General features: G+C 44.7%; 1 protein-coding gene across 2 annotated transcripts in view; it reads right to left on the bottom strand.

Moving 5' to 3' along the window:
- Positions 1-5,460: 5,460 nt before the first annotated feature.
- The window catches only part of LOC144800195 (voltage-gated potassium channel KCNC3-like), a 96,444-nt gene continuing 77,069 nt past the window's right edge, over positions 5,461-24,835 (bottom strand). The window contains exons 3-4 of one of the 2 annotated variants that reach the window (XM_078671661.1): positions 15,548-16,382; positions 5,461-5,612 (exon numbers count right to left, since the gene is read on the bottom strand). In XM_078671661.1, the coding sequence (XP_078527787.1) occupies positions 15,570-16,382 (813 nt within the window). In that variant the 3' untranslated portion in view covers positions 5,461-5,612; positions 15,548-15,569. Of the gene's footprint in view, positions 5,613-6,706; positions 16,383-24,835 lie in introns of those variants that run through there. The other variant, XM_078671660.1, reaches the window with a different exon arrangement.

The following is a 24,835-nucleotide window of genomic DNA, read 5'->3' as shown; positions in this document are numbered from 1 at the left end:
ATTCCACAGATATTTACAAACACCATAGCGTGGGAAGTACTCTTTGAGTAACACCTTAGCTGTTGTCAACGCAGTATTATCCTTCGTGGGGAAGGCCTCAATCCACTTACTGAAGGCACACACCACCACTAAGACATACTTCAAGTTGTTACAATGCTCAAACTGGATGTAATCCATTTGTAAAACTTCGAATGGTGCAGTAGGTGGAATAAACCCTCCTTTAGGAGTATAAGTCCCTTTTGCAGGATTGTGCTGCAAGCATATCAGACAGGTCTGAACCATTCTCTTAGCCGTGCTGGCAATCTCAGGATGCTCCCAAACTCGTGTAAGCAATTTAGTAATTGCAAGAGCTCCAACATGTGCCAGCCCATGTGTCATTTGAACCATTGCTTGCAAATAAGCGGCAGGCAATTTCCATCTCTCCATATCTTTGCTACGCCAACAACCCTCATCATCCAACACTCCCTCTGTCCCCCAAGTTGCAAGTTCAGCTTCAGATGCTGATTTTTGTATGTCCAATATTTCTTCTCTAGCATCATGCCATCGCTCTGCCTGTGATTTCACCACATACATGGGAGAGACATTTTGTAACATGGCAGTCTCTCTTGCTATGCGATCTTCAAAAGCGTTTCCTTGTCCTATTTTATATGTCACCTTCTTATGTGCACTACATTTGATTATCGCTACTTTCTTTGGACATAATAGTGCATTCAGGAGATCACGTACTAATTCTCCATGCATGATATGCACTCCATGTGAGGTCAGGAACCCTTGTTCCTTCCAAAGTAGGCCAAAATCGTGCACTACTCCAAAAGCGTAACGGCTGTCAGTATAGATATTCACGCATAATCCAGCACTTAACTCACAGGCTTTCGTTAAAGCTATTAATTCAGCTGCTTGGGCCGATTTTTGCGGTATTCGTGCTGTTTCTACCACTGTCTTAAGTGTCGTGATCGCATAGGCTGCAGAAGTTGTACCATCTGGCAGCTTCAAACATGATCCATCAACCCATAGTTCCCCATCTACATCTGGAAGTGGCGTATCCTGTAAATCGATACGACCCTTTGTCTGTTCTTCGGTCAGAAAAACACAATCATGTTGTTCTTCCTTCTGGGTCTCAGCAACAGGATATGGCATTAAAGTAGCAGGGTTCAAAGTGGCGCACCTCTTCAGTGTAATATGTGGCGCCAACAGCGTTAACTCGTATCCTGTTAAACGAGCACTAGTTAGATGCTGTGTTTTCGTTTAGTTCAATAAAGCATCTACTGCATGGGGAACTAACACCAACAATTTGTGTGACAAAACTATCCCCTCACTCTGTCGTATGGCCACAGCTGTTGCTGCGACTGCTCGAAAACATCCAGGCAATCCTCGAGCCACAGGATCGAGTACTGCTGAGAAGTACGCACAAGGCCTCTGTTTATCTCCGTGTGTCTGCACTAAGATTGACAATGCACACCCATCCTTCTCATGTACATATAGTGTAAAGATCTTTGTATAATCTGGTGTACCTAACACTGGTGCAGAACAAAGGGCTTGTCTCAATTGTTCAAAAGCATTCTGACATTCTTCTGTCCATTCAAGGGGAATTGGTGTAGTTTTGGACAACAAAGCTAGCAAGGGTTTTATAATGTATGAAAATCCTAGTATTCACTGTCTACAAAAGGACGTCAAACCTATGAAGGCACGAACATCTTTTTGAGTGCAAGGGACTGGTGTATCTAATATTGCTTGAATGCGGTCTGATGTCAATGCACGTCCCTCCTTAGACAAAAGATGACCGAGGTAGGTCACCTTTGGTCTACAATATTGCAACTTCTTCTTTGAGACCTTGTGATTATTCTCGGCAAGGAAGGAAAGCAGGGAAAGAGTACTCTCCTCACATTGTTCCTGCGTGTCTGCTGCAAGTAAAATATCATCTACATATTGAATAAGAGCCACCCCAGACTGCAAATGAAAGGAATCAAGCTGCCTTTTTAAAGCCTGGCTATAAATGCTAGGGCTTTCTGTGTAGCCTTGGGGAACCCGACAAAATCTATATGATTTGGTATTTAATGTGAAGCCGAACAAATATCGACTATCAGGATGAATAGGAATCGAGAAGAAAGCATTCTTCAAGTCGATGTAGTGGCGGTAGGTGGAATCAAAGTGAGTAAAGTGGTAATATCAGACACCACCGGGTATTGGGGTACGACTATCTTATTAATTTCCCTCAAATCAATAATAAAACGATAGATCTTAGTGTCTGTGTCTTTCTTAAGGACCGGAAGAATTGGGCTATTACAAACATTATAGGAGACTTCCTCCACCACCCCTGCCTCAATCAAGTCATTCACAATATGTATCAAAGCCATTTCACCTTCTCTGCATATCTTATACTGTGGTATGCGGGGCAGAGACACTCCCTCCTTTACAGTAATATGTACGGGAGGAATAATCATTTGACCCACATCAGTATCAGAAGTGGCCCACAAAGTGCTTGGAAGAGAAGCTAACGCATTGGCCTCCTGCATGAGGCACGATCTCGCAACCTCTGGGTAGTTCTCGTTCAAAATAACCCGTACCCCTTCAGGGGCACAGCGTATAGTTGCTCGAAAATGTTTTAGCATATCAAGTCCCACAATATTATCTGGCGTGTTTGGAGATAACAAAAGCGGGCATGGGGCAGTAAATTTGTCAATGTGAAATGTAAGAGGTTGAGACAATGGGCTAAGAGAAGGTGTTCCATCGAACCCTATTGAAGTAATTGTTTCACCAGACAGGGGAGCCCTTGGAACCAAGTGTATGGACAGGGCGCTACGAGTAGCTCCTGTATCGACCAGAAACTGATCAGTAGAACCAAAAACATGTGCTGACATATATGGACCCCTTTGATCGACTGGTACCTCAACCGATTCCACACCCCATCCTACGCAATCCTATGCATAATTATTATCCTGAGACTCAGTAAACTCTCCTTCAGCTATCTGATACTGATTCCGTCGATCAAAAGTATTATGATCAGCCTGACCACGACCCCTCACTTCAAACCTACCGCGATCATTCGCTCCACCCCTCGACCCTGAATAACTATTCCGTGACCTTCCACTCCCCCGACCATGCTGATTACACTGTTCTCGAAGCACCGGACAATCTGAAGCCCAGTGTCCAAACTGTTTACAGTATGCACACTGATCCTCAGAAATGTCAGAACGGGTGGAAGACGCACCATACAATCCTCGTCTACCCCTATCATTCCCTCTCGACTGCGTAGCATAAACCTGAGCCAACGTCACCTTCGTCTTTAAATCCTTCGCTTTCTTATCACTACTTTCTTTAGCCTCCAATTCCTGTCGTTCATAATACTGAGCCATAGTGAATAAAGAAGCAGGGGTTGCCGTGGTCTATGAACTTTTACTAGTCTTTAATCGTCGTGCAATCTCCGGTAGGAGATTAGCCACATACTTATCAACGAACAAATGCCTGCCTGTGTCTTCCGTTAATAATTGCCCACTGTAATCATGAAACGCTTCCTCGAAACGGGAAAAGAAGTCAGAGACCGATTCATCCGGCTTCTGTTTACAAGAAGCCAACATTGTCCAATTAATTTTCTTAGGGGGGACAAGTGTTTTTAATTTAGTCAAAATAGCCGCCGGGAGATCTAAAATCATTTGACACGGCTTACATGCGGGTTCCCTATCCAAATCAGCCTGAGCTAAGTCCTTCCAATCTGCACCTAAAATCACTCGATCATCAAACTTACGAATAGCTCTCTACATATCAGGGGGCAATATTAACCCAAAGAAAAGATCAATGTCAACTAATGTCATAACACACGAAGAAATAGCACCTTCCACCCCTTCATAGAAAGCTGCTGGATTTTTACGAGGATCAGGCAAAGCATTTTTAAGTGTCATAACATCTGTTCTATTCCAGGGCGTATAAACCCAAATATATATAAAATAGCCCTTCGCATCTTTAGACGTCTTTTCATCATCTGTACCTTGCCCTTTAGGAGGGACATACAAAGGCGCAGCTTCTCGCATGGGCATAACATGAACTACAGCGCTCTTATCTGTTTCAAAGATAGGACACTCTTTCAAAATTTCCGTCGATCCGGACGCAGGCGGACCCGATGCCTTTTTCGCCGCTCGTAGTCGTGACGCTTCATCCCGCATCTAAATCAAACACTGAAAAAATTCATCCGCATCTGCAAGAACAAAAACACCTTTACGTAAATTATCACGACCAACTGATATATCCTTAGGTTCCAACTCAGATGAATACTTTCTAAATCATTCAACAACTTCATCTCTTAAATGATCCAAGAAATACAATTGTTCTCTATCAGACCACTTACGCATAAGACCATCGATTTCTGAAACAGTTATAGAATTAATATTAAGTTTACGAGCAAACCCGCGTAATTCCGAGGCTCGATCAGCACTTAGCCTGGTACACTGATCTCCCTGTCTATCCTCGTCGGAGTCCTCATCTGGGGCCATAGGCGGAACATACGGAGGCGGGCAACGATCTAGTAATGAAAAATCATCCGATTCATTAGTAAGGACAGGATAAAGAGGACGTCGAATAGGAAACTGACCATTAACTTGTAAATTACGTTCTCGAATCGCTCTCTCTTTCTGTTCCTGCAATTCTTTTTCCTGCAACTGTAAAGCTTTATCACGAGCAGCCTTTCGCTGTTCCTTGTCCGCCAAGGCTTGATCACGCTTCATTCGTTCACGCACCACTTTCTCCCACATACGCACACAATCAAACATATCCTGTCTAGACCTGCGCTGAAACAGACACTGCTCCACATATTGAACCTTTCGCAGATCAGACGACCCATGTAGAGGCCATTGCAATTCACGATCAGTTTTTGTATATTTATGCCATAATGTACTATACATAATGGGGGGAAGGCCAAATTTTATGTACATTTCACGATTAGGTGTTCCCTCTGGGGGAGCCGGCTGAGATTCATTTAATCGATAATTGGTACCATTTCCAAAACAGCACATTCCTCGAAGTGTGCTGAAAACAGGCATGTCAAAATATCACGAAAAACGCAATACTACATAAAAATGGCACTTAAATATGTCTTACACACAGTGTGCCGTTCAAACAAATACAAAGTCAGAGAAATATCCCTACATGCCTGTCTATGTGAGGTGCACTCCACATATAACTCAAAGCATAGGTCCAAATGTTAGCTAACACAAACAAATCCAAAAAGCCACAGTAAGTGTCAGTAGACTATCTTACCAATCACAAGCTTACCAAATATTCTCAAACGTCCAGGTTCCAACTGCCAAGTTCTTTAATCGAATCAGCCAAACGGGCACTTCACAACAACCCAACCGATCAGGATCTCAGTCGAGGACCGGCACCACCTGGAAGGTCGGGTCAGAAGGAAAGGAAGAAACACCGTGGGTGCCAAGACTCGGGTCACTCAGTGGCAGCGTACGCGTCCATGGCGAGTTTCCAATCCTTCATCGCGACCTCTCCTTCGGGCATCCGAGTTGCCGATGAGTCCCTTCGTGGTCGCCAATTTGTGGTATTGGGTTTCGTCAGGTCTACATACTCTGTGAAAACTCTCGAACGCCATAGAATAGAAGTTGGCACGGAAACTGGAAATGCAAAAGACAAGTTTATTAATACCCCATGGGGTGGTGGTACATTCCTACAGCACCCTTCGGTAATGCAAGAAGTATCACACCGAACATCGGTGCGCGACCTCTTTTATACAAGTTTAACAGTATTAAAAAATAGGCGGTATACTCTTTTCACAGTTTAGGTACATATAAGGGCATTTTTGGAACACAGCCAACATGTGGGAGGAGTTTAGTACCACTGGTCAGTTATAGAGAACATTCCTGAGAGGTGACCACTCATTAACCCGAATGCTCGAATACGCATGCGTGAGCTTGACCAGTGTTAAAAATAGCCTGTTGCCGGGCAAGATAAATGGTCATGGGTACAGAGGAAGGACAAAAGGGCATGTTGACCACGAGGCCGCATGTTCATACAAAATGGAAGCCAGAAAATACAAAATGGCCTCCGCTCGTTTGGTCAAGTTAACAATGGAAGTTCGTGTAGCTGAGCTAAATGCTAACTCAGTTGCTGCCAAATTACGACAGGCTCATCTAAAACGTGAAGGACAATAAACCCAATAACTGAAGTGAGTTGATCAATGCAATCTAATGGAGCAACAGGTATGGCTTAAAACTTATATGGATTTGTATATAGGTCTGTATTTGGTCTGACCTAAAAATGGGAATCCTTCTTTTCCATTACTCGTGAGATGGAAACATTCAGCACACCCCCAAAGTGGAGGAGTAGGAAGGGTAGGGGTGCTTACATGGATCTGTTGGGGTCCTCTCGAAAGGGGCTTGCAGTCGGGGAACGGTCTTGAAACTCTTACAAAATCAGCATGGGTTGATACAATCAAACTTTTCTGCATGAGTTGGGATGTGCAGACATTTTAAGTGCACCACTGCACTGGGATCTAAAGGTGCATCAGAGCCCCTAAAATGTTGGCCATTTGCTGGAGAACAGGTTATATTTGGGGCTCTATGCCCACCTCAAAAGTCAAAGTATCTGGTAGCAAACCCCACAGAGCTCGTGCCATTTCAACACTCTTTTAATGGTGCAATGGCAGTGTGCTGGTGCTGCTGCAAAGGATACATTAACCTACAAATTATTTTCATTTTGCAATAAAGAGTATGATGGAAAGTTTTTATTTGTGTCTTACAAAGCCTAAGGACCATTCGTATTGATTCTGTCCGGCTATGATGTCACATCTAGTCACCATGTTTTTGTAAGTCACCAATGACGTATGAGACTGTTTATTATTTGCTTTTATACATTCAGAGAAATCATAAATGCTTTCTTTATTTGTATATGTGTACAGAGCTGGTGGTTCTTTTTCCTTTATGGATGCATCATTTGCTACATGCAGAATACATTAGGTACCAATGTATAAACATTCTTTGTTGTAATACATCTCTTTTATAGCTCTTCAGTACCAGGCACAGTTACACACGTTTGGTCTTAAGTCTGCCCAGTGAGATGCCTGTAGAAGTAAAACTCATCACTGTTCTGTGATTCAGAAACTACTTGCAAATGCAGAAAGATATATTTATTTGGGATCTCAGAGCTCAGTTTCCGCTTTCAGCTTGTAATAAAGGATTAATTTAACATCTGCCATTTATTCAGGTCTGCAACAGTTCTTACAATTGATGTACATAGTTACAAGTTGGTAATTACAATTGTATGATGTTTGAACATAACATTGTAGCTAATACACGTAGTGGAGTCAAAAGAACACAAACATCCGAACCCCATTGCATACAAAAGCCAGGTATTTATATGGATTACATACCTACAATGGATTACATAGACCATGCATAAGGGTAATAATAGCAACCATTGTAAGGATTGTTGGAAGATCTAGCCATCATATGTAGGACAGAATCTCTAAATGGTGGAGGGGTGTGAAGCGCACAATAGTGAGCTGATTTTCAGGAACAGTATGCAGTCAGTAATAGACTCAATTCTATGACAGGACCGGAGGCCGCAGATTATGCTAATCTTTCCGTGCTTTATTTTAACAGCAGCCATTTTTAAAACTTTAACTGTGGACCACATCTCCCAAACACCCTCGGGAACATGTTGGTCAGAAAAGAAACAAACAAGGGACCACATGCCCCTTATGTCCGTTAGCCAATCACAGTGCCATGAGCCCGATATAGTCTCTCCTCCTGTCCCTGTCCTTCCTCCTTATTTGCTGCTCACAGCCCAAAGATGAGTGTTTTTCAATGTTTTTCTCATATTTGCTTGAGATCTGTGTGATAGTTTAGCGCGATCACGGGTTGTCGCTAGGCGCCCGCGATCGCATGTGCTTCTTAATTATACTTGTATTTACTTGTGTTCGCTGGTATTTACATTTAGGCCCGGTAGCAGGTTAGGTGCATTTACCTGAGGTATTGTTCCCATCAGCCCGGTGCTTCCCGCTCTGGCGGCCGTTGTTCGGGGTCAGCCTCCTCCCGGCACGCGGGTTCCTTGTGGGGCCTGCAGAAGGGCGCGGTCAGCCTCCAGCCACCAGAGGGCGCTGCAGGACGCGAGTTTCAGCGTCTCCTCGTCTCGTTGGTATCGGGCGTGAAGTACGAGTTTACAGTTGAAGGGTTCTCGTCACTCCGCGCTCGCTGCCTCTGCCCTGCCTGTGGGGTCCGTATTTGGCTGGCATTTGACACTCAAGCTTCTGCTTGGGTTAGTATGTGTGTGTGCTCAATTTCTGATGCCCTCTGGGTGTATTAGTGGCCAGCAGCAGGTTAAAGTAAGACCTGCGGGAACGGTCCTAGGCTATATTTTGTCTAAAAGGAATGAGTGGTTTAATTAGGTGCAGGCGGTGTCCCTGAAGGGTGGTTACCCCCCTCTTATTTCATATTTGAGCTCTGCCCTTTACAATACGCTGGTTCCCAGTACTATTAAGCAGTCCTCGACTGCGCAGGCTCTAGATTTGGTACAAGGTTGTGTTTTTGGAGACCTTAATCACACTTCTTAGATGCGTAGGAGGAGGATCCCCTAGCACAACTGCCCTGGGACGATTCTATCTACTGGGCAATTGAGGAGGTAATGCCTTCTATGGAGGAGCGTGTATCGCAAAAACTAGAGCAACTATGCTCTTGTTGGGCTCCCTAAGGGCCCAATGCCCCAGCTGCAACCCTTGGTACCCCTACTGATCCCCAGAGTGCCCAGGGATCGGAGTTGGTCCCTGCTAAACACCCTAGGATGGACGGGGTAGATCCAGATGCATTTGAGCGCTTACGGGAGGCTTTTGTAGCTTGCAGCCTGCTGGTGGTTACTCCAGTGCTTAACACCCCCTCCCCAGCCACCACTGCCCCGGTTAACCCGTCCCAAGGTGATGACGACCAGGCTGACACGAATGAAGAGCCGGAAACGTCTAGACCTTAGCTACCAGCGTCGCAGGCAGGACCCTCAGATTTGCAAGGGGTGGGAGGGGCGTTGGATATGTTGGATCCAGAACTCCTCATGCACCCCAGATCATCTGAATGGACCCCCTCCGCAAAGGTGGCGAGTTATGTGGTGGGTAGAACCAGGACTCCCATGGGAAAAGATGTCTGTAGTCGTCTCCGGTCCCTCTCTGGATGACAGGGTGGCTCACACACCCGAGCTAAACCCCAGAATGGCAACTTTTTTGGTCAAGTTTATAAAAGATCCTTAGAAAGGGATTGATAGATTGTGACGGGTGTTCCAGGACAAGTTGTTGGACACGAAGGGTCCACTCACAATGATTTTGGATACGGCAGAGGACGCCAAATCGTCCGGAGCCCTTATTTCTCCTGAGGCCCTCTCCGGTTGGGATCAGCGGGCCGTGGTTTTTCTCGGCTACGCAAACTGTGCGCTCTCTACAGAGTGGCGAAGGTCCTTTTTGATCAAGGTTGACCCTAAACTTGGGGACCTAGCCGACTCTGAGGCGGGAGCTGTAGCGCAAGGCGGTTTGTTTGGGAGCCCTTTATTAAGGAGCTAGGCAAGTTTGTCAACACGTTTACGTCATTGGACAAGGCCCAGACTTCTATAAAGAAGGTCTTGTCGCCCCGGGGTTTCTGGGGGGGCAGACCAGGCATGGCCAACCTCCCCACATGTCCAGGGGTAAAGGCTCCAGCCAGGAGCAGTACCAGAACCAGCAGCGGTACACAATTTTTACCCTTCCTGCGGACGCCGTGGCAGAGGTTGTGGATTCAGAGGAGGGGACAACTCCTCTGCAGCCGGTAAGTGTAACTCCGGAGGCCCTGGAGTGTGTGGGCGGCCGTGTGTCCGAATTTGTGAGTCAATGGGAGCGAATCACGTCCGATGCGTGGGTGTTACAAACTGTTCAGGGTTTTCAAATAGAGTTTTGTGGCGAGCCCAAACAGTTGGTTCCCCCCCCGGCCTATCCAGTTTTCCACCAAGAGGCACATATAATAGACTCAGAGGTCTCTATCTTACTAGCCAAAGGTTCCATTTGCAGTGCCGTATTGCATCCACTGGGTTTCATAAGCAATATGTTTCTGGTGGACAAGCCGGAAGGGGGCCAGCGCCCGGTTTTGAATCTCAGAGAGTTCAACAAGTGGTTAGTTTACCGCCACTTCAAAATGGAGGGCATTCGTCTTCTCGGAGATGTTTTGTGTCCCGTGGATTGGATGGTCTGCTTCAATTTAAAAGATGCCTATCTGGCCATTCCTATTTTTCCTCCGCACAGGAGGTTTCTTCAGTTTCAATGGAGAGATCGGGTGTTCCAGTTTGTCTCTTCCTTTCGGGCTCTCCTCCGCGCCGTGGTGCTTCCCGAAGGTCCTCCGGCCGGTCGTGCAGTACCTCCGTGAGCGAGGCACCCGTCTGATTGTGTACTTGGACGATGTATTGTTTTCTGGCCCAGGACCCGCATGTGCTTCGGGACCAGCTGCAGCAGGCAGTCACCCTCTTAGAGAGTCTTGGGTTCGTCATAAACATGAAGAAGTCTTTGCTGGTTCTGGCGCAATCAGTCACGTTTCTAGGCTTTGTGATAAACTCTGTCGACACGACCCTCAGTCTCCAGGCACTCAAACTGTCCAAGATCCATCACGAGTTACGATGTGCTCTGGCCAAACAGATGATTCCCTTTCGGCAAATAGCCCACATAGTGGGGCTGTTTTCCGCGTCCATCCAGGCGATTTTTGCGGGCCTTCTTCACTACAGGGCCTCGCAGCGCCTCAAGGCGCAACACCTAAGGAAGGGTTGCCCTTACTCCCATCTGGTTTCTCTGTCTGAGGAGGCACAGGAAGAAATATGTTTGTGGCTCTCTCACGTGGAAGCCTGGAATGGGAGAGCAATTTCTGGTTCAGCACCGGATTTCGTCATCGAATCAGACGCCAGAAGGGCCGGCTGGGGCACCAGATGTGGAGATTTCTCCACAGGCGGCTCCTGGTCCCAGCAGGAGCAGGCACTGCATATCAATTGTCTGGAGCTTCTAGCGGGCTCTTTTGCAGTTAAGTGTTGGACCAAGGAGAGAGCGCAGTTGTGTGTCCTGTTAAAGATTGACAAAGTCTTGGCGGTGCAGTATATCAACCACCTCAGAGGCACCCGATCAAGGTGCTGTCGGACCTGGCAACAAATCTTTGGCAGTTTAGCCTGGACCATCACATTTTGTTACAGGCGGAATATCTCCCTGGGAGAATCAGGTGGCAGACTGGCATTCGCATCATTTCAAATACTTCAGTCTCTGGAAACCGCATCCAGATGTTTTTTCGCTGATACAAGATCGTTGGGGTCCTTTTTCAGTGGACCTGTTTGCATCCCGGCTGGACCATCAGATTCCTCGGTTTTTCAGTTGGCGGCCGGATCCGTTGGCGCTTGCCACGGATGCGTTCCTGCAGGACTGGACGCAGGAACAACCCTATGCATTTCCGTTGTTCGCGATGATCATTTGGGTCCTAGCCCAGGTCAGGAGGCAAGGAGCAAACTTGGTTCTCATCACACCAATTTGGAGGTCTCTAGTCTGGTTTCCAGTTCTGCTGGAACTTTCTTGGGATTTTCCAATCTGACTCCACCACTTTCCAGAACTCCTTCTCAGTCCAGAGCACCTTCCTCATCAAATGGTGCTCAGCGGAGCCCTGCAACTCATGGCGTGGAGGATTACAGGAGTAGATGGTCCCTCCCTGGCCTTTCAGACTACGCTGAAGACCTCATGTCCAATTCCTGGGGAGATAGCACCATTAAACATTATAAGTCTGCTTGGCGACAATGGTGTTGTTGGAGTGTGCAACGGGGTTGTGATCCTGTGGGCGCGGGCATAGTGCATGTATAGAACATCCTAGCGGGTCTGCCACAGCAAGGTTTGGCCTACCGCTCGGTTAATACTTTTCGGTCCGTGATTTCAGTGGGACACGTGCCAATTCAGGGTAAGCCGATGGGGGAACACCCTTTTGTGTGTCGGCTCTTGCGGGGGTTTCGGTTGTCCCTTCCCCCAGAACCTCGATATTCTGAACTGTGGGATGTAAATACAGTGCTCAATTTGTTTTTGTCATGGCAACATAATGAGTATTTGTCAAGGAAGAAGTTATCAGCAAAATTAGCCATGCTTCTTTGTCTAGTCTCTTGCAGGAGAGTGTTGGATGTGCGTGCCCTAGATATCACGGGCAGGGTTTTTTCTCCCTCAGGTGTGTCCTTTACAGTCCAAAGACGGACTAAATGCCATACGAGAGTCATTGAATACCCGGCTTTCCCCGATGCCCCCAATTATGTGTGATTCGTTGCTTGAAAGCTTATGAAGACATGTCCTCTGAGTTTCAACCTCCAGGTGAAAGGCAACTTTTGATTGCTCTTAGAAAACCACACTAGGCGGTTTCTGCTCCAACAATCGCATGATGGGTGCGATGGGTCATGCAAGAAGCATGCATCAGCCTGCAGCAGTTCGGGGCCCATTCGGCAAGGGGAGCTATGGCTTCTAAGGCCTTTACGTTGAGGGCTCGGTTGGAGGATATCAAGAACGCGACAGATTGGTCTTCCGATTCTACCTTCAAATGGTTTTAGTTTAATCCTATTATTGATGTTCCTCAGTTGGTGGTCAGTAAGCTTTAAACTAGGATAATCCAAAGCCTCCAGTCCTGACATAGAATGAAAAATGTCCTAGCTATCGTAAAGGAAAGTTTCAATTCTATTAAGGACTCGGAGGTGAGGATTATCCCTCCCGGAGATTTTATTTCCTTCTTTGGCAAATGGTTCAGTGATATAACAGCTGCTTTTTCATTCTGTTTGTGTCCCACTGGTTTGACAACGTTCAGATAGCTCATGTCTTTTAATGGCTAGATTTGAGATAGTATCTTCTTCTTGGATTTCACGTTTGTGTTGGGATATTCGTTGTTTGGCCAAGCCCTGATATTGTCCTTTCCATTCCAGGAGCTGATTCTGGGAAACAGGAAGGTTGATGGCTGATGAAGATGGGCATGGCTCGTGCTTCAAAAGAGGAAGGACAGGGACAGGAGGAGAGACTATATCGGGCTCATGGCACAGTGATTGGCTAACGGACTTAAGCTCGTGTGGTACCTTGTTTGTTTCTTTTCTGACCAACATGTTCCCAAGGGTGTTTGGGAAATGTGGTCCACGGTTAAAGTTTTGAAAATGGCTGCTGTTAAAATAAAGCAAGGAAAGATAAGCATAATCCTCACCTCCGAGTCCTTAATAGAATTGAAACTTTCCGTTACGCTAGCTAGGACATTTTTCATTCTCTCTACTCAGTGAGGAGAGTGTTCAACAGTGGCATAAATAACTTTAAAGATGCACAACTTGAAGGTGGCCTGGTAATCTAGCTGGTAGAGATGGGCCAATTGTAATGACTGAGGAATGGTTTACTGTGCAATGAGGCAGCACCATCATGAATAGCTTGGGTGATGGTGCAGGTTGTGGAGTATTCTGAAGGCAAAATAATAGATCTTGTCTAGCGGGGAGACGTCAGGTAGAAATAGAAGAAGAACGTTTTGATGCACCTCTGCAGAATTGAACAGGTTCTTAGGTGTAAAGGAGGGGGTTGGGAGGACAAGTTCCTGATATCAAATAGTTGGAAAGAAGAAGCAGTAGAGGAGATAAATGATTCCAGAAGCATGCACACAGGAACCTGATCTACTACTGAGAGTATCTTGCAGGAGAGCACGATGTGTGTATCAGCATACGACTACATAAGAAGAGAAAAAGATATTATCACTAAAAGAGGTAATTTTAAGGAAGAATAGGCCCGGGAATTGAGCCTTCATGAACGCCAGCAGGGAGGAGGGTCTGTGTTGAAAGCAAAGAACACTATGAGACTGAAAAGAACCATTCGGAGAAGTTAGAAAAGCAGTCTGGTACCTTATATCTGAAGCACAAGAATGCTGTTAGCATGGCAGGTGATCAATGGTGAAAGCTGCAGAAAGAACCAGGTGAATAAGAATAGCCACAAGTCTCTGGACACTGCAGATATTGTATGGCTACAAGAGAATAGCTGTGCTAATATATGGAATGGAGCAAAGAAGAGTGATAGATTGCTGTGTAAGTGGTTAAATACATCATCCTTGAGGGATGGCTCCGACTCTAGGTCATCAATGATCTTCAGTTCTGTGGCCTCTATTTCCTCAATAGGAAATAAGTTGTTTCTGCTGGTTGCTGGAGCCCTTCATCATTGGTTGGGAGAGTCAGTTATTTGCTGCTTGCATGAACTGCGGGTGGTATTGGGTGTTTCTTGTCTTCATCAGAAGGAATGCCATGTTTTTCATACTATATTTGAAAATTAGATCCAATTCCACCAAACCATTCCTTCTTGTAGGCGGTTCAGTTATGGTGCCAGTTTGGACTGGAGCTTTCAATTCTGTGGACATCTTTGCAATTTTACTTGAATGAAGGAAGGGCCCTTGCTAGAAATGGCCCTATGAGCCATTCAGAGTGTCTTGAAGTCAGAGTCGTGTATGAGGGTTGGGTGGCATGATCAGGCTGAAATGGCAGTGATTTTCTAATCAATCAAGGTCACAGAGCTAGAACTAAAATGAAGAGAGGTGTGTGAGAGTTATAGAAGTTAATGATGTGTATGTTTCTGCTGAAAATAAATATGGCATGGTAGTGGGGAAAAGAAGTATGTTTAACGTGCCTTGGATATTGAGATAATAAGTCATAACCATGTTGTGGAAGAAGACGTACTGGGGTGCATTTGGAGAACCAATCAATCTATCATGTATTTGAAGAGTGCAGCTTGTCACTCTAGAGGGTATACAGGCACTTACTGCTGGTCTCATACGAACAGCCAACTAAGGAAGGAGTAAACACTCAAGGTCCCTCTCTGGTGGTACACAGCAAAGATCTCAAGAGCATAGAAGAGACTGCAGGACCACAGGAGAGATTGAAAGAGCACAGATGAGACTGATGGGTAACAGCACAGAATGTGTGCAAATAGCAGAAACTGTCGGAGCACAACACAGACTGTCAAGGCACAGACGTTGTAAGCAAAGCATAAGGCAGACTCATGGAGAACAGACCAGTCTGCCAGATGCAGCACAGACTACTATAGCTCAGCTGGCAATGCAGGTGCACCAGAGACACAGCAGAAGCATACCTTAGAGGAACCTTTACATGTGAGCAAAGCACAGGCTGCAGGATCATGACCAAGACTGCAGAGGCACATCAAAGACTTCAGAAGTTCCAAGTGCAGAATAAAAGATGACTGAAGAAACAGAAGGTGCACAGGAGCAGCTTATCATATAAAAGACTACAGAAGTATGCTTGAGCAGAGAGGTAGAGTAGGAAAGCTCTAGCGGACCAAAGAGATCAGGAAATCAGCAGTATCTATTTGTGAGCACTCCAACAGTCCTCTTTTTCCCCTCTTTTTCTGCTAAACCTTTTAGAGGTCGGGCCTTAATGTACTAAAATATGGAAGAAGTTTTTTGTGGATCCCTGTCTCTGCACGTGTTAGCACATTAGCTTTGCAAATACTTGCTGTATATAAATTGCTGTCATTTATATAGTACATTTTCATTTATATTAAGAAATAGCATACAGTACACACCTTTTTGGATATCTCAGTTGTACTATTTATTTCTGCTAAGCTTCATCTTCTCATGTGCGATTGCAATACTGTAATAGTGCTGAAACTTGACCATCAAGATTGGAATTGGTATCACAATCGTTAAGATGGCCGCCATTGCTGTCAACGCTGCTGCCACCTTCCCAAAGTTGGTTAATGGAATCACGTCTCCGTATCCCACAGTTGTAAGGGTGACCACAGCCCACCAGAAGGCCGTATAGATGTCTAAAAACTGGAGTTCATGAAACATGTATTGGTTTGTAGCGTAATACTCTGCGTAAAACATTAGTGCAGAAAAAAAGATTGTTTCAAAAGCCAAAACAAGCATCAAAATAAGGATCTCCTTGATAATGGATCTAAGGGAACCCAATAGGACCCTGATGATCAAACTGTCCTTGAAAAGCATGAAGAATTTAAGTAATCTGAAGATGTAACTTATACGCATAAATCCAAGAACCATCCACAGAATAGCTATCACTTCATGGTTTCCCACAGCAGAAAACTCAATGAATACAGGAAAAATGGAGATAAAATCATTAATGTTCAGGATACTTTTCATAAATTTCTTCTTGTCTGGACAAAAGGCGAAGCGCAAGCAAAACTCAACGATGAACCAGACGACACAGAAGAGCTCCACAAAAAGCAGTGGGCTGCTGCGGGTGAGTTGTAGCTGCACCCAGATGCTGGAGCTAGCATTGGGGAGGTGAGTTACTGTGGACCGTGTGACGTTAGCCTCGTAAATAAACTGGTCTCTTGTCTCTGAGAAGAATATCATGATTGCTCCTATGGTGATGAGTAGGGAGACCAGCATCATGCACTGAAAAGAGGAACAGAAGATTATTTTATTTCATTTTGTTGTATTTTATTAGTACGTTTTTAAAATATATCGCAAACAATATCTGTATAAATCATAAAGATAAGTCATCATACAATGGAAATCACGCTGTTAATCAATAGAAACTATCCAAAAGACAACTTATTAGTCTTTTCTGAAACTCCTCTATCAAGACCGAGGTAACCCAGAGGTTGCTGCTATTATCACTCTGAGGTGTGGCTGCTGCTTGATTTTTGTTTTAGTACATTTTACAATTTCCATCACAAATTTAGCTAGACTTCATGAGTTATGAGGCTCCTCAGAAATGACAACTCCAATAATGAAATGAAATGTAATACTCAAACTAATGTCCCAAACTTTAACACAGGCCATACCGAGCTCTAAATGAAATGATGCAACCCCAAATGATTGATTTAACCATCATTTCTAAAGTAGATGATCGAGGGGGCTGCAGGATCGTCAGCCCTCCGGTGATATCTAGAGTCATATTGAAGCCTTGTTGCTACCCAAAATAAAATAAAGCAAAAGGTGGGAGAAGAGCCTTTGTAGAAGCTATGAGCCTTTAGAGGACGCCGCCACAACAGAATAGGACTACCTGAATCACACCCTGAAAAATCAAGAGGTTAAAGCCACTAACAGAAATGCAGATGTGCAACCAAACAAAAGACTGACTTGTTTTGGAACATCTCTCATATTTTTGACTATGCTGAGGTTTCAGGAATCAAAAGTCAATGTTTCTGGTGAATTACCCATTACCAGAGTAATTGCACATGGCAGAACCTGCTATCAATCAGTAAGAAGTCAGTTTTACATCCTGTACCCGATGTATCTCAGGGGCATATTTACAAGCCCCTATTGCCAATACAACGTCACCTTTAAAGATGTTGTGGTGGCAATACGGGCTTTGCCTTATTTACAAGGTAGTGTTAAGCCACTTAACGTGTTTTAAGGCCCCCTAGTAAATAAGGCACCCTTTTACGCTATACTATGCGTGAAAGGGAAGGGCAATGGGTGTTGCTGTGGTCGTTCCACTGCAACACTCATTGATTTTGACGCTACCCCATATTTACAAGGGTGGCGTAAATATGGGGCAGCGGCAAAATTAAGACCACGGAAAACCTGGTCTTACCCTGGCTAAAGGAGGAGAAATATTTAATTTCTCCTCGTTTTTCCTGTTTTTATGTGTGCTGCAATGTGCAGCAGACATGGAAACAGCAAAACGCCTTTAAGTGTTTATGTGCAGGAAGGTGTTCCTTCCTGCACATAAACGATCATTTTTTTTTCCATTTTGCAACTTCTAAGTGAGCTACATTAAGTGCACACATAAGAAGTTTCAAATTGCCATTTCAGAATGTTTATGTGCGGGTAGGGACACCTTCCTGCACAAAAACAATTACTCACCTCAATGCAGGGACCCTTGTGCTACGCAGCCAAATTTAGCCCAAGGGCAGGGGGAAACACAGGGCTGCACCATATTCTGGTAAATATAGTGCAGCCCTGTGTTTCTAAAGTGACCAAGTGTGTCGTTAGCCTTCTTGGCTTAACGACACGCTTCTCCACTTTCCTTGTCAGTGCTTTACGTGCACACATACTAGTGCTTAGCCCCTACATACTTGTTAATGCAGATTGCAAGACACTCAGTGATATCAAATGAACTAACATGAGGGGATAGGATAACATCCCGTGGTCCAGTACTCAAACTGGATAGGGTTAGATTCACACCATCGTCATACACTGATGATATCTTTTCAGAAATAAGACTATGCAGCCCAAGACTCTGCCCAATAACCCGTCTGACCTCCAACAGTGATTTGAAGGACTCAGTGGACAATACTTTGAATGCTGCCAAGAGAAACAACAAATATGGACCTTCACACAGTGGCAGTTGCCACCTTCGGGGAGTGGTGAGGCAGGCAAATGGAAGGTGGGTGCTGGTGCATGCGGCCCAAAATTACATCAACAAAATTAAGGACATGCATTACATTATCGTAACTTTAAGAGCAGCACCAGGATTGGATGGAGCAGGCTTTCTCGGTGCTCCAAAGAGCACTAGATGCCTTTGCTCAATCTCAACCCAGCAAGACGGCTGGCCAAAGGGACATGCACACTTTAAACATAAGTACCCTGCCCATATCTTCTTTCTGCTGCTGCCAGTCAGTAGCTGTCTTGTCGCAGTCCTGACGCTTGGCTCGGGACGAGGTTATTGAAAAATAAAATGATAATACATTAACTGTATTACAATTGTATTTTTCATCTCTGGGGCATGGGGGCATTTCAAACCAGATTGGAAACCATTTGACAAAAGGAATATGAAGGGTGAAATCAACTCTAACTGCAACACAAACTCTCCTTTTTAGCAAATAGGAGTAATCACTCAAATGTTAAGTTGCATCAATGTATTTATTTGTTTTCAAGTTTCAAGATTTATTGCAATATTGCGGAGCACACCTGTCAGGATATGAACCTGTGAGGTTCATATCCTGGTGGTCCAAGAGGTCAAACAAAGATTCCTGGAGGTAAAGAATTAACCCACTGAGGAATCAGACCCACGACATCAATGTACCTCAAATAATAGAACTTGGAACATTGTCAAGAATCAGGTGCTATGGCAGGCACAGAGATGCAGCACAATTTGGTGAAAAAAGGATAATTTTAAAATCAGTATGCAATTCTTTTGTAACACAATGAAGGTTGAAGATCCTCTCAACGCCCACAACAACCACTAATGTGAAAGTCTGTTGAACTCGAGTCTTCATGCTACAGGAACCACCAGTGACGACCATCAACGGGAGTTCTGCACTTAGTGCTACAATATTGACAGGCTGCCTTGACTGCTAATGCAAAGTTCCAGTAATGACCGTCCACAACAACCAAACAGATATTCGCGCTAAAGCAATGACCATCCATACACCAGGCCTGCTCTTCACACTACAGAGATGATGCTTTCCCTGCTCCTCTCAGCATCCTAAACCGCAAAGATTTTGAGAGGCTAACTTTTTCAGCAGGACTTATCTAGTACTATACCAATCCCACACTCCATCATGGTTGACCTGAACTTGGGTCTTTTCCCCTCTCTAGCATGACCAGATGACTGAGAATGGCGCTTTGTGCTTTTAAGCACTATATCGACCTAAAGCTTTGAATTTGCATATCTCCAGTTCCACTGATCTAGATTTTTCTCAATACAAATTGATATTTACTATATAAATGACTGCAATTTATATACAAGTATCTGCAGAGTCTCGGTGAGGAGTCATACTCAGGTGAATGCTGGGGTTTTACCAATGTTGTTATTAGCTCTGAAGAGTGACCAGAGGCTTGAGAATGCTTCAGATAGTTTTGGAGCAATCCGGACAAATGACTCACTTTTAGAAAGCACGATATCCAAATAGATAAAAATGGAGACGCAGGGTATCGTTTTTCACATTGATATAACAACTTTTCAAGCCCGCATCAGAGTACATGAGGGGTAAAGGTTAGGCAATTTAAGGACTTGAACTCTGGAAATACTTATTTTGTATGAAGTACACTATTGCAAGTTCTAGAATGATTAAAAACGCACATGGTAGTGGCATAGTTTACTTTGTCATTCACCCAAGCCTTGATTTTCCCTAAAGCTTCCCATGTCTTTTGGTCACACATTTTGGTTAAGTGGGGAAGCCGGAACAGGTCCCAGGAATTCTGTTTTACCATTTGCAGTTCAGATCCTGGGTCCTTGTGACTACCTTGCTCATCCCGTGAAAATTGGAAAGAACTTTTATGCCTCACCACTTTCAAAAGTCACCAGCCGCCACTGATCAAACAGCAATGCAAGAAGTGGCATCTTCTATGGAAATTTGCAGTAATCACTTGATATATTCCCAAAGATAACTCAGCAAGGGGGAGGCTCTAATCCATGTGCCATTTCCGACCTCCTGTGTTTGTAGATGAAGGGGTGGTCAATGCATACTTTGAATGTATTTTACCATTACGGCATATAGCAGCGCTTAGGCTTGTTATGTTAATATAAACTGAGCAGCCTCTTAAGAAACTTCTTGAATATTTCTTCTCTGAACACGCCTATTCGAAATCATAACTAATTTGGCTAATAATGATAGCGCCCTACTGTTCTAACTACTCCTGACGGCCGAATCTACTTGCATTTTCACTATGCCTCTATAATCATAAAAGCCCCCAGATCTTAGGAGCTTTTTTGACCTATGCAAACTCTCTCCCTCCCAAGTTTCCACTCTACCTCACCCGAATCTTTCTCAGAAAAACTTGCTAATAAGATCAGTTTTACCTGTAGGGACACCCAATCTTCATATATTCACTTCTTCAAAATGGATAAGAAAATACTGCTACGCAAAAACCTGCATAAAAATCTCCCAACTAACAGGACCGTCTAAAGCATCATTGACCACTTGAGGGCCTAACATTCAGACCACTACACTTTAAAAACTGTAAAAAGCATGTAACATAGGCCTGCCCAATCAATGTATTGATCCAAGTTCCATAACAAAGTCAGGCACTTAAGAAAATATACATAACTGTAATCCGCACATATCAATTGGTGATAGATGAATCTAGTGAGTAAAAGGCTCATCTCAGTTTCACGGAGGGGTTGTTTTGCATATAGCGCTGGGCGGCCCGTCTGGGTATACCATTACATTACCTCCAAACGTATCGATGTCATGAAATTGACAGCTTCCCTTATCCTAATCCATTTCATAAACATAATCCTAACCCAAACCACCTAACATCTAACCCAAGCCCTGCATCTAGCCTAGGCTATAACTCAACTTTTAACCCTAACCCCAACTCTATTGCTAGCTTCCCTTTTAAACACAACACAAACACCAAACTCTAACATTGACCACTAAAAAAAATCGAACTCCTAACAGTAAACCATACACCTATATTGTCAACCGCAACACTAACTCTCCACTGCTAACTTTAACCCCCACCCATAGTACGGACCCTATTAGGGAATCAAACTTTATATATGGCACTGATCTAAGAGATATCCCAAACTTACAGGCATACTGTGAACCACCAGAGTTTCACAAACAGCTGCTCATAAGATAAAATTCAATCAAACTAGTTGATAATATTCATGCCCATACCACTGAGCATATTCCAACACTCTATGCTTAAATCCTAACCCCAATCCCTAAACCTAATTTTAACAGGTGCTTCGCAATCCTAAAATCTACCCACCTGTTATCACTCATCCTAAACTTACAACAAAAATCAATTATAATAATCACATAGGCGAAACCTAATGCATTTACCAATGCTTATTTTTGTGTGAAGTGGACCCTGAGTGTTTGACCCTTCCATTTCCACGGGCCTAAACTCATAATTGTGGGTACTAATGGTGTAAAGAATAGGGTGTGGATTCTCGTTTCTCAACCAATTCCTCACGACTTATAGCAATGCTTAGGCCCGTTATGTTAATATACCCTACACAGCCTCTTAAGAAACTTCCTGAATATTGCTTCTCTGAACTCTCCTAATCAAATTCATAACTAATTTGACTATGCATGATTGCACGCTAAAAATTCCCACTACTCCTCACTGCATCATCTATATGCATTTTCACTATGCCTTTAGAATCATAAAAGCCTGCCCAATCAATGTATTTATCCAAGTTCAATTACAAAGTCAGGTACTTAAGAAAATATACTTAATTAAGAGTTTTGTATAGCGCTAGCCAGACCCGAAGGTATCGGAGCGCTTTACAACATTAGCAGCGGAAAGATTACATAGTATAGCAGAAGTATAAGTGTTGATTCTAAGCATGGGCGGATTTTGCGGATTGGCAATCCGCGAATTTGCGTATTTACGGATTCGCAATCCGCGAAGATCCGCGAACTCTAGCGGATTTGCGGATTTTTCCGTTTTTTGTGTTGGCGCGTGTTCGCGCCGATTTTGGGACAAGTTCGCAATTGCGAACTTACTTTTCGGCTTGCAACGGCCGCGACTATGTTGTTTCTACGTCTGGTTTATCATCACAGGTTCACAGCACCCTCTGTTTCACCACTGCCACCCTCTGGGACACCCATGCCACCCTCTAGTACATCCTCACTGGCACCTATTAGGTTTATTTATCACTGTAGATTATGGTGGTTGAAAAAAGCAAGCACACCTGCCCTTCTTCAACTGCCATCAATTAATTTGTGTTTCATTAATGTGTCAGTAATTTTGAAAGTTCCAGTCTGGCTGGCACCTGCTTCCTTCCTTATCTGTAATTTGCTTTTTGTTGCAGTGAAATTTTTTTTTCACAGGACCTTTATGGTGCTATTCTATGAGCCTGCTGTTTGGGTCATAGCAGGGTCATAGAATAGTTGCAAACTCTGGAGGGGCCCATCAGGAAGCACTACCTTGAATGTTACTAATGTTAAGTTTGAACTTTTGCACCTGCTCATTGCTTTCAGTTTAGCTAAAATCGTTTTTTCTGCAATTTCGCGCGTTTTTTGGGGCGCGAATCCGTGCGAGATCGATTTCGGAAGCCGCGAATACGTGCGAATACAAAATTGTTTTTGTTGCGACGTGTATGTTCGCGTGATCTTGCGCGTGTTCGCGAGGCGCTTCTAGCTATACGTTTGCCAAGTTACCCTATCGGTCGTACACGGGCGCGGCCATCTTGTTGGCGTGACGTAATTCCGTTTCCGCCCGCTATGTGTAATCTCGCAAAGTGTGCTGCTCGCTAGTACAATTTCGCGCGTACTCGCAAGGAAAATCTCGCGCGAACTTACCCACGCGGTCGTGAACGGGCGCGGCCATCTTGTTTCTCATTCATTGCTATGGTTCTGGGCATGCTTTCTCTATCCTCTCTCAATCTCTGCCATCCTTTGCTTGTTTGAAGTTTTTTTGATCTAATTTTACTTATTATCGAACCCTCTATTTTTCTAGCTCTATATTTTTGTGTTTTCTGCAGCTTTTAGTTACTTTTAAACTACTTTTTTAAACTCTTTTCTTTTCTTCTTCACTATTCTATTTCTTCTTTATCATTTAAGTTTATTTCTGCCCAGACCATGGTAAAGGGAGCCGGGAAGCAGCCTGAGAAGGGGAAGGGTCCCGCACCCCGTGCCCGGCTCCCGTGCGGGCGTTTAAGGGGGGAGCAAGTGGTCCCGAGGGAGATCTTCAGCGCGGAGGAAGTGGCGGCACTGATCTTCCACGTCCAGCGCCGCCTCCCCAAGACGATCCTGGGAGGCGGCAAGATCGCGACCGGCTATGGCATCCGGGAGCGTCGCAAGCGGTGGGAGAAGGTGTGCCGGGCCATGTACAAGATCTCTGGGGTCCGGCGCACATATAACCAGGCCACCCACCGCTGGACCGATGTCATGGACCGGGAGCGGGACTTGCTGGACGCGCTCGGCGTAGAGGTCCCCGGGCTTGGTGAGTAGTAGTAGTAGTACATTTACTACTCTGTTTTATCCTGCTCTGTTATTTGCAAATCTTTGTTCTTTACCAAGAGCAATAATGCTGCCGATTACATTGAGGTAAATTATATTTCAAAATCTTCTATGCATTTCAGGTGCACTGCTCTCCTTCTCAGTAGCCTTGCTTGCTACTATGCTTCTTTGTTTTGTATGTTGTGTTCAGAAGCATTTCATTGGCCTGAGAAATTATGTATGAGTGTACTGTAAAGAAAAGAACTGCGTAATGCTAGACAGTAAGGGTCATATTTTCAATTACCGGCGCATCCCTGCAAAGTAGCAGGGATGCGGCAGTAATTGTGTGCCATGCCACCACCACCCATTGGCCCAAAACGTCACAGAAGCCTTACGCATCTGTGCCGTAAAGGCAGCGCATTGCTGGAGTTGCGTGCCAACGATGGCGCAGCTCCAGCAATGCTCTGGGGTACCCTATCTCCCCAATGCTGCATCAAGCCGTACGTCGGCTTCAAGCGCGCAGGGTTTGAGTCATGCATCATTGTCCTAAAAGTGACTGATTGACATCTTGTAGATTTCCCTCAGCCACTTTTAGGATTCGTTCCTGCGCAGGTACGCCCTCCCTTGCGCCGGAACGCCCCCTGATGGCGCAGGGCTTTACAACGTGATGCATCGCCCATATGCCCATATGTGTTTTTTTTTTTTAATATATACGCCGCACCAACACCATGGCGAGTCTTTTGTTCTGCCGCTGCGTCAGAAAAGGCACGCAACAATGGAGGAAAATCAGCCGCAACTTCCGCAAGGAACTTATAAATCAGCCCCAACAGACTGAAGTCCAGTCCTTCCTTTAGACAGTCACATGGCTATCAGAAGAAATAGTGGCGGTGGTGGCGGGTGGATTGATAGTTTGAGTATTCACTGATCTGCAAGCAGGATGGACTTTGTCTGTCACGTGTTGCGCACTGCTGCCTGCAGTGCCAGGCCTAGGCAAACCTCTTTAGTAGTCTGTTTATTGAGTTACATAGGAACTTTCTAAGTCAACGTTCCGCAAAT

The sequence above is a fragment of the Lissotriton helveticus genome, chromosome 1_2 (genome assembly GCF_964261635.1).
Source record: "Lissotriton helveticus chromosome 1_2, aLisHel1.1, whole genome shotgun sequence".
In the NCBI taxonomy this organism is placed as follows: Eukaryota; Metazoa; Chordata; class Amphibia; order Caudata; family Salamandridae; genus Lissotriton; species Lissotriton helveticus.
This window is presented reverse-complemented; position numbering and strand designations above follow the sequence as displayed.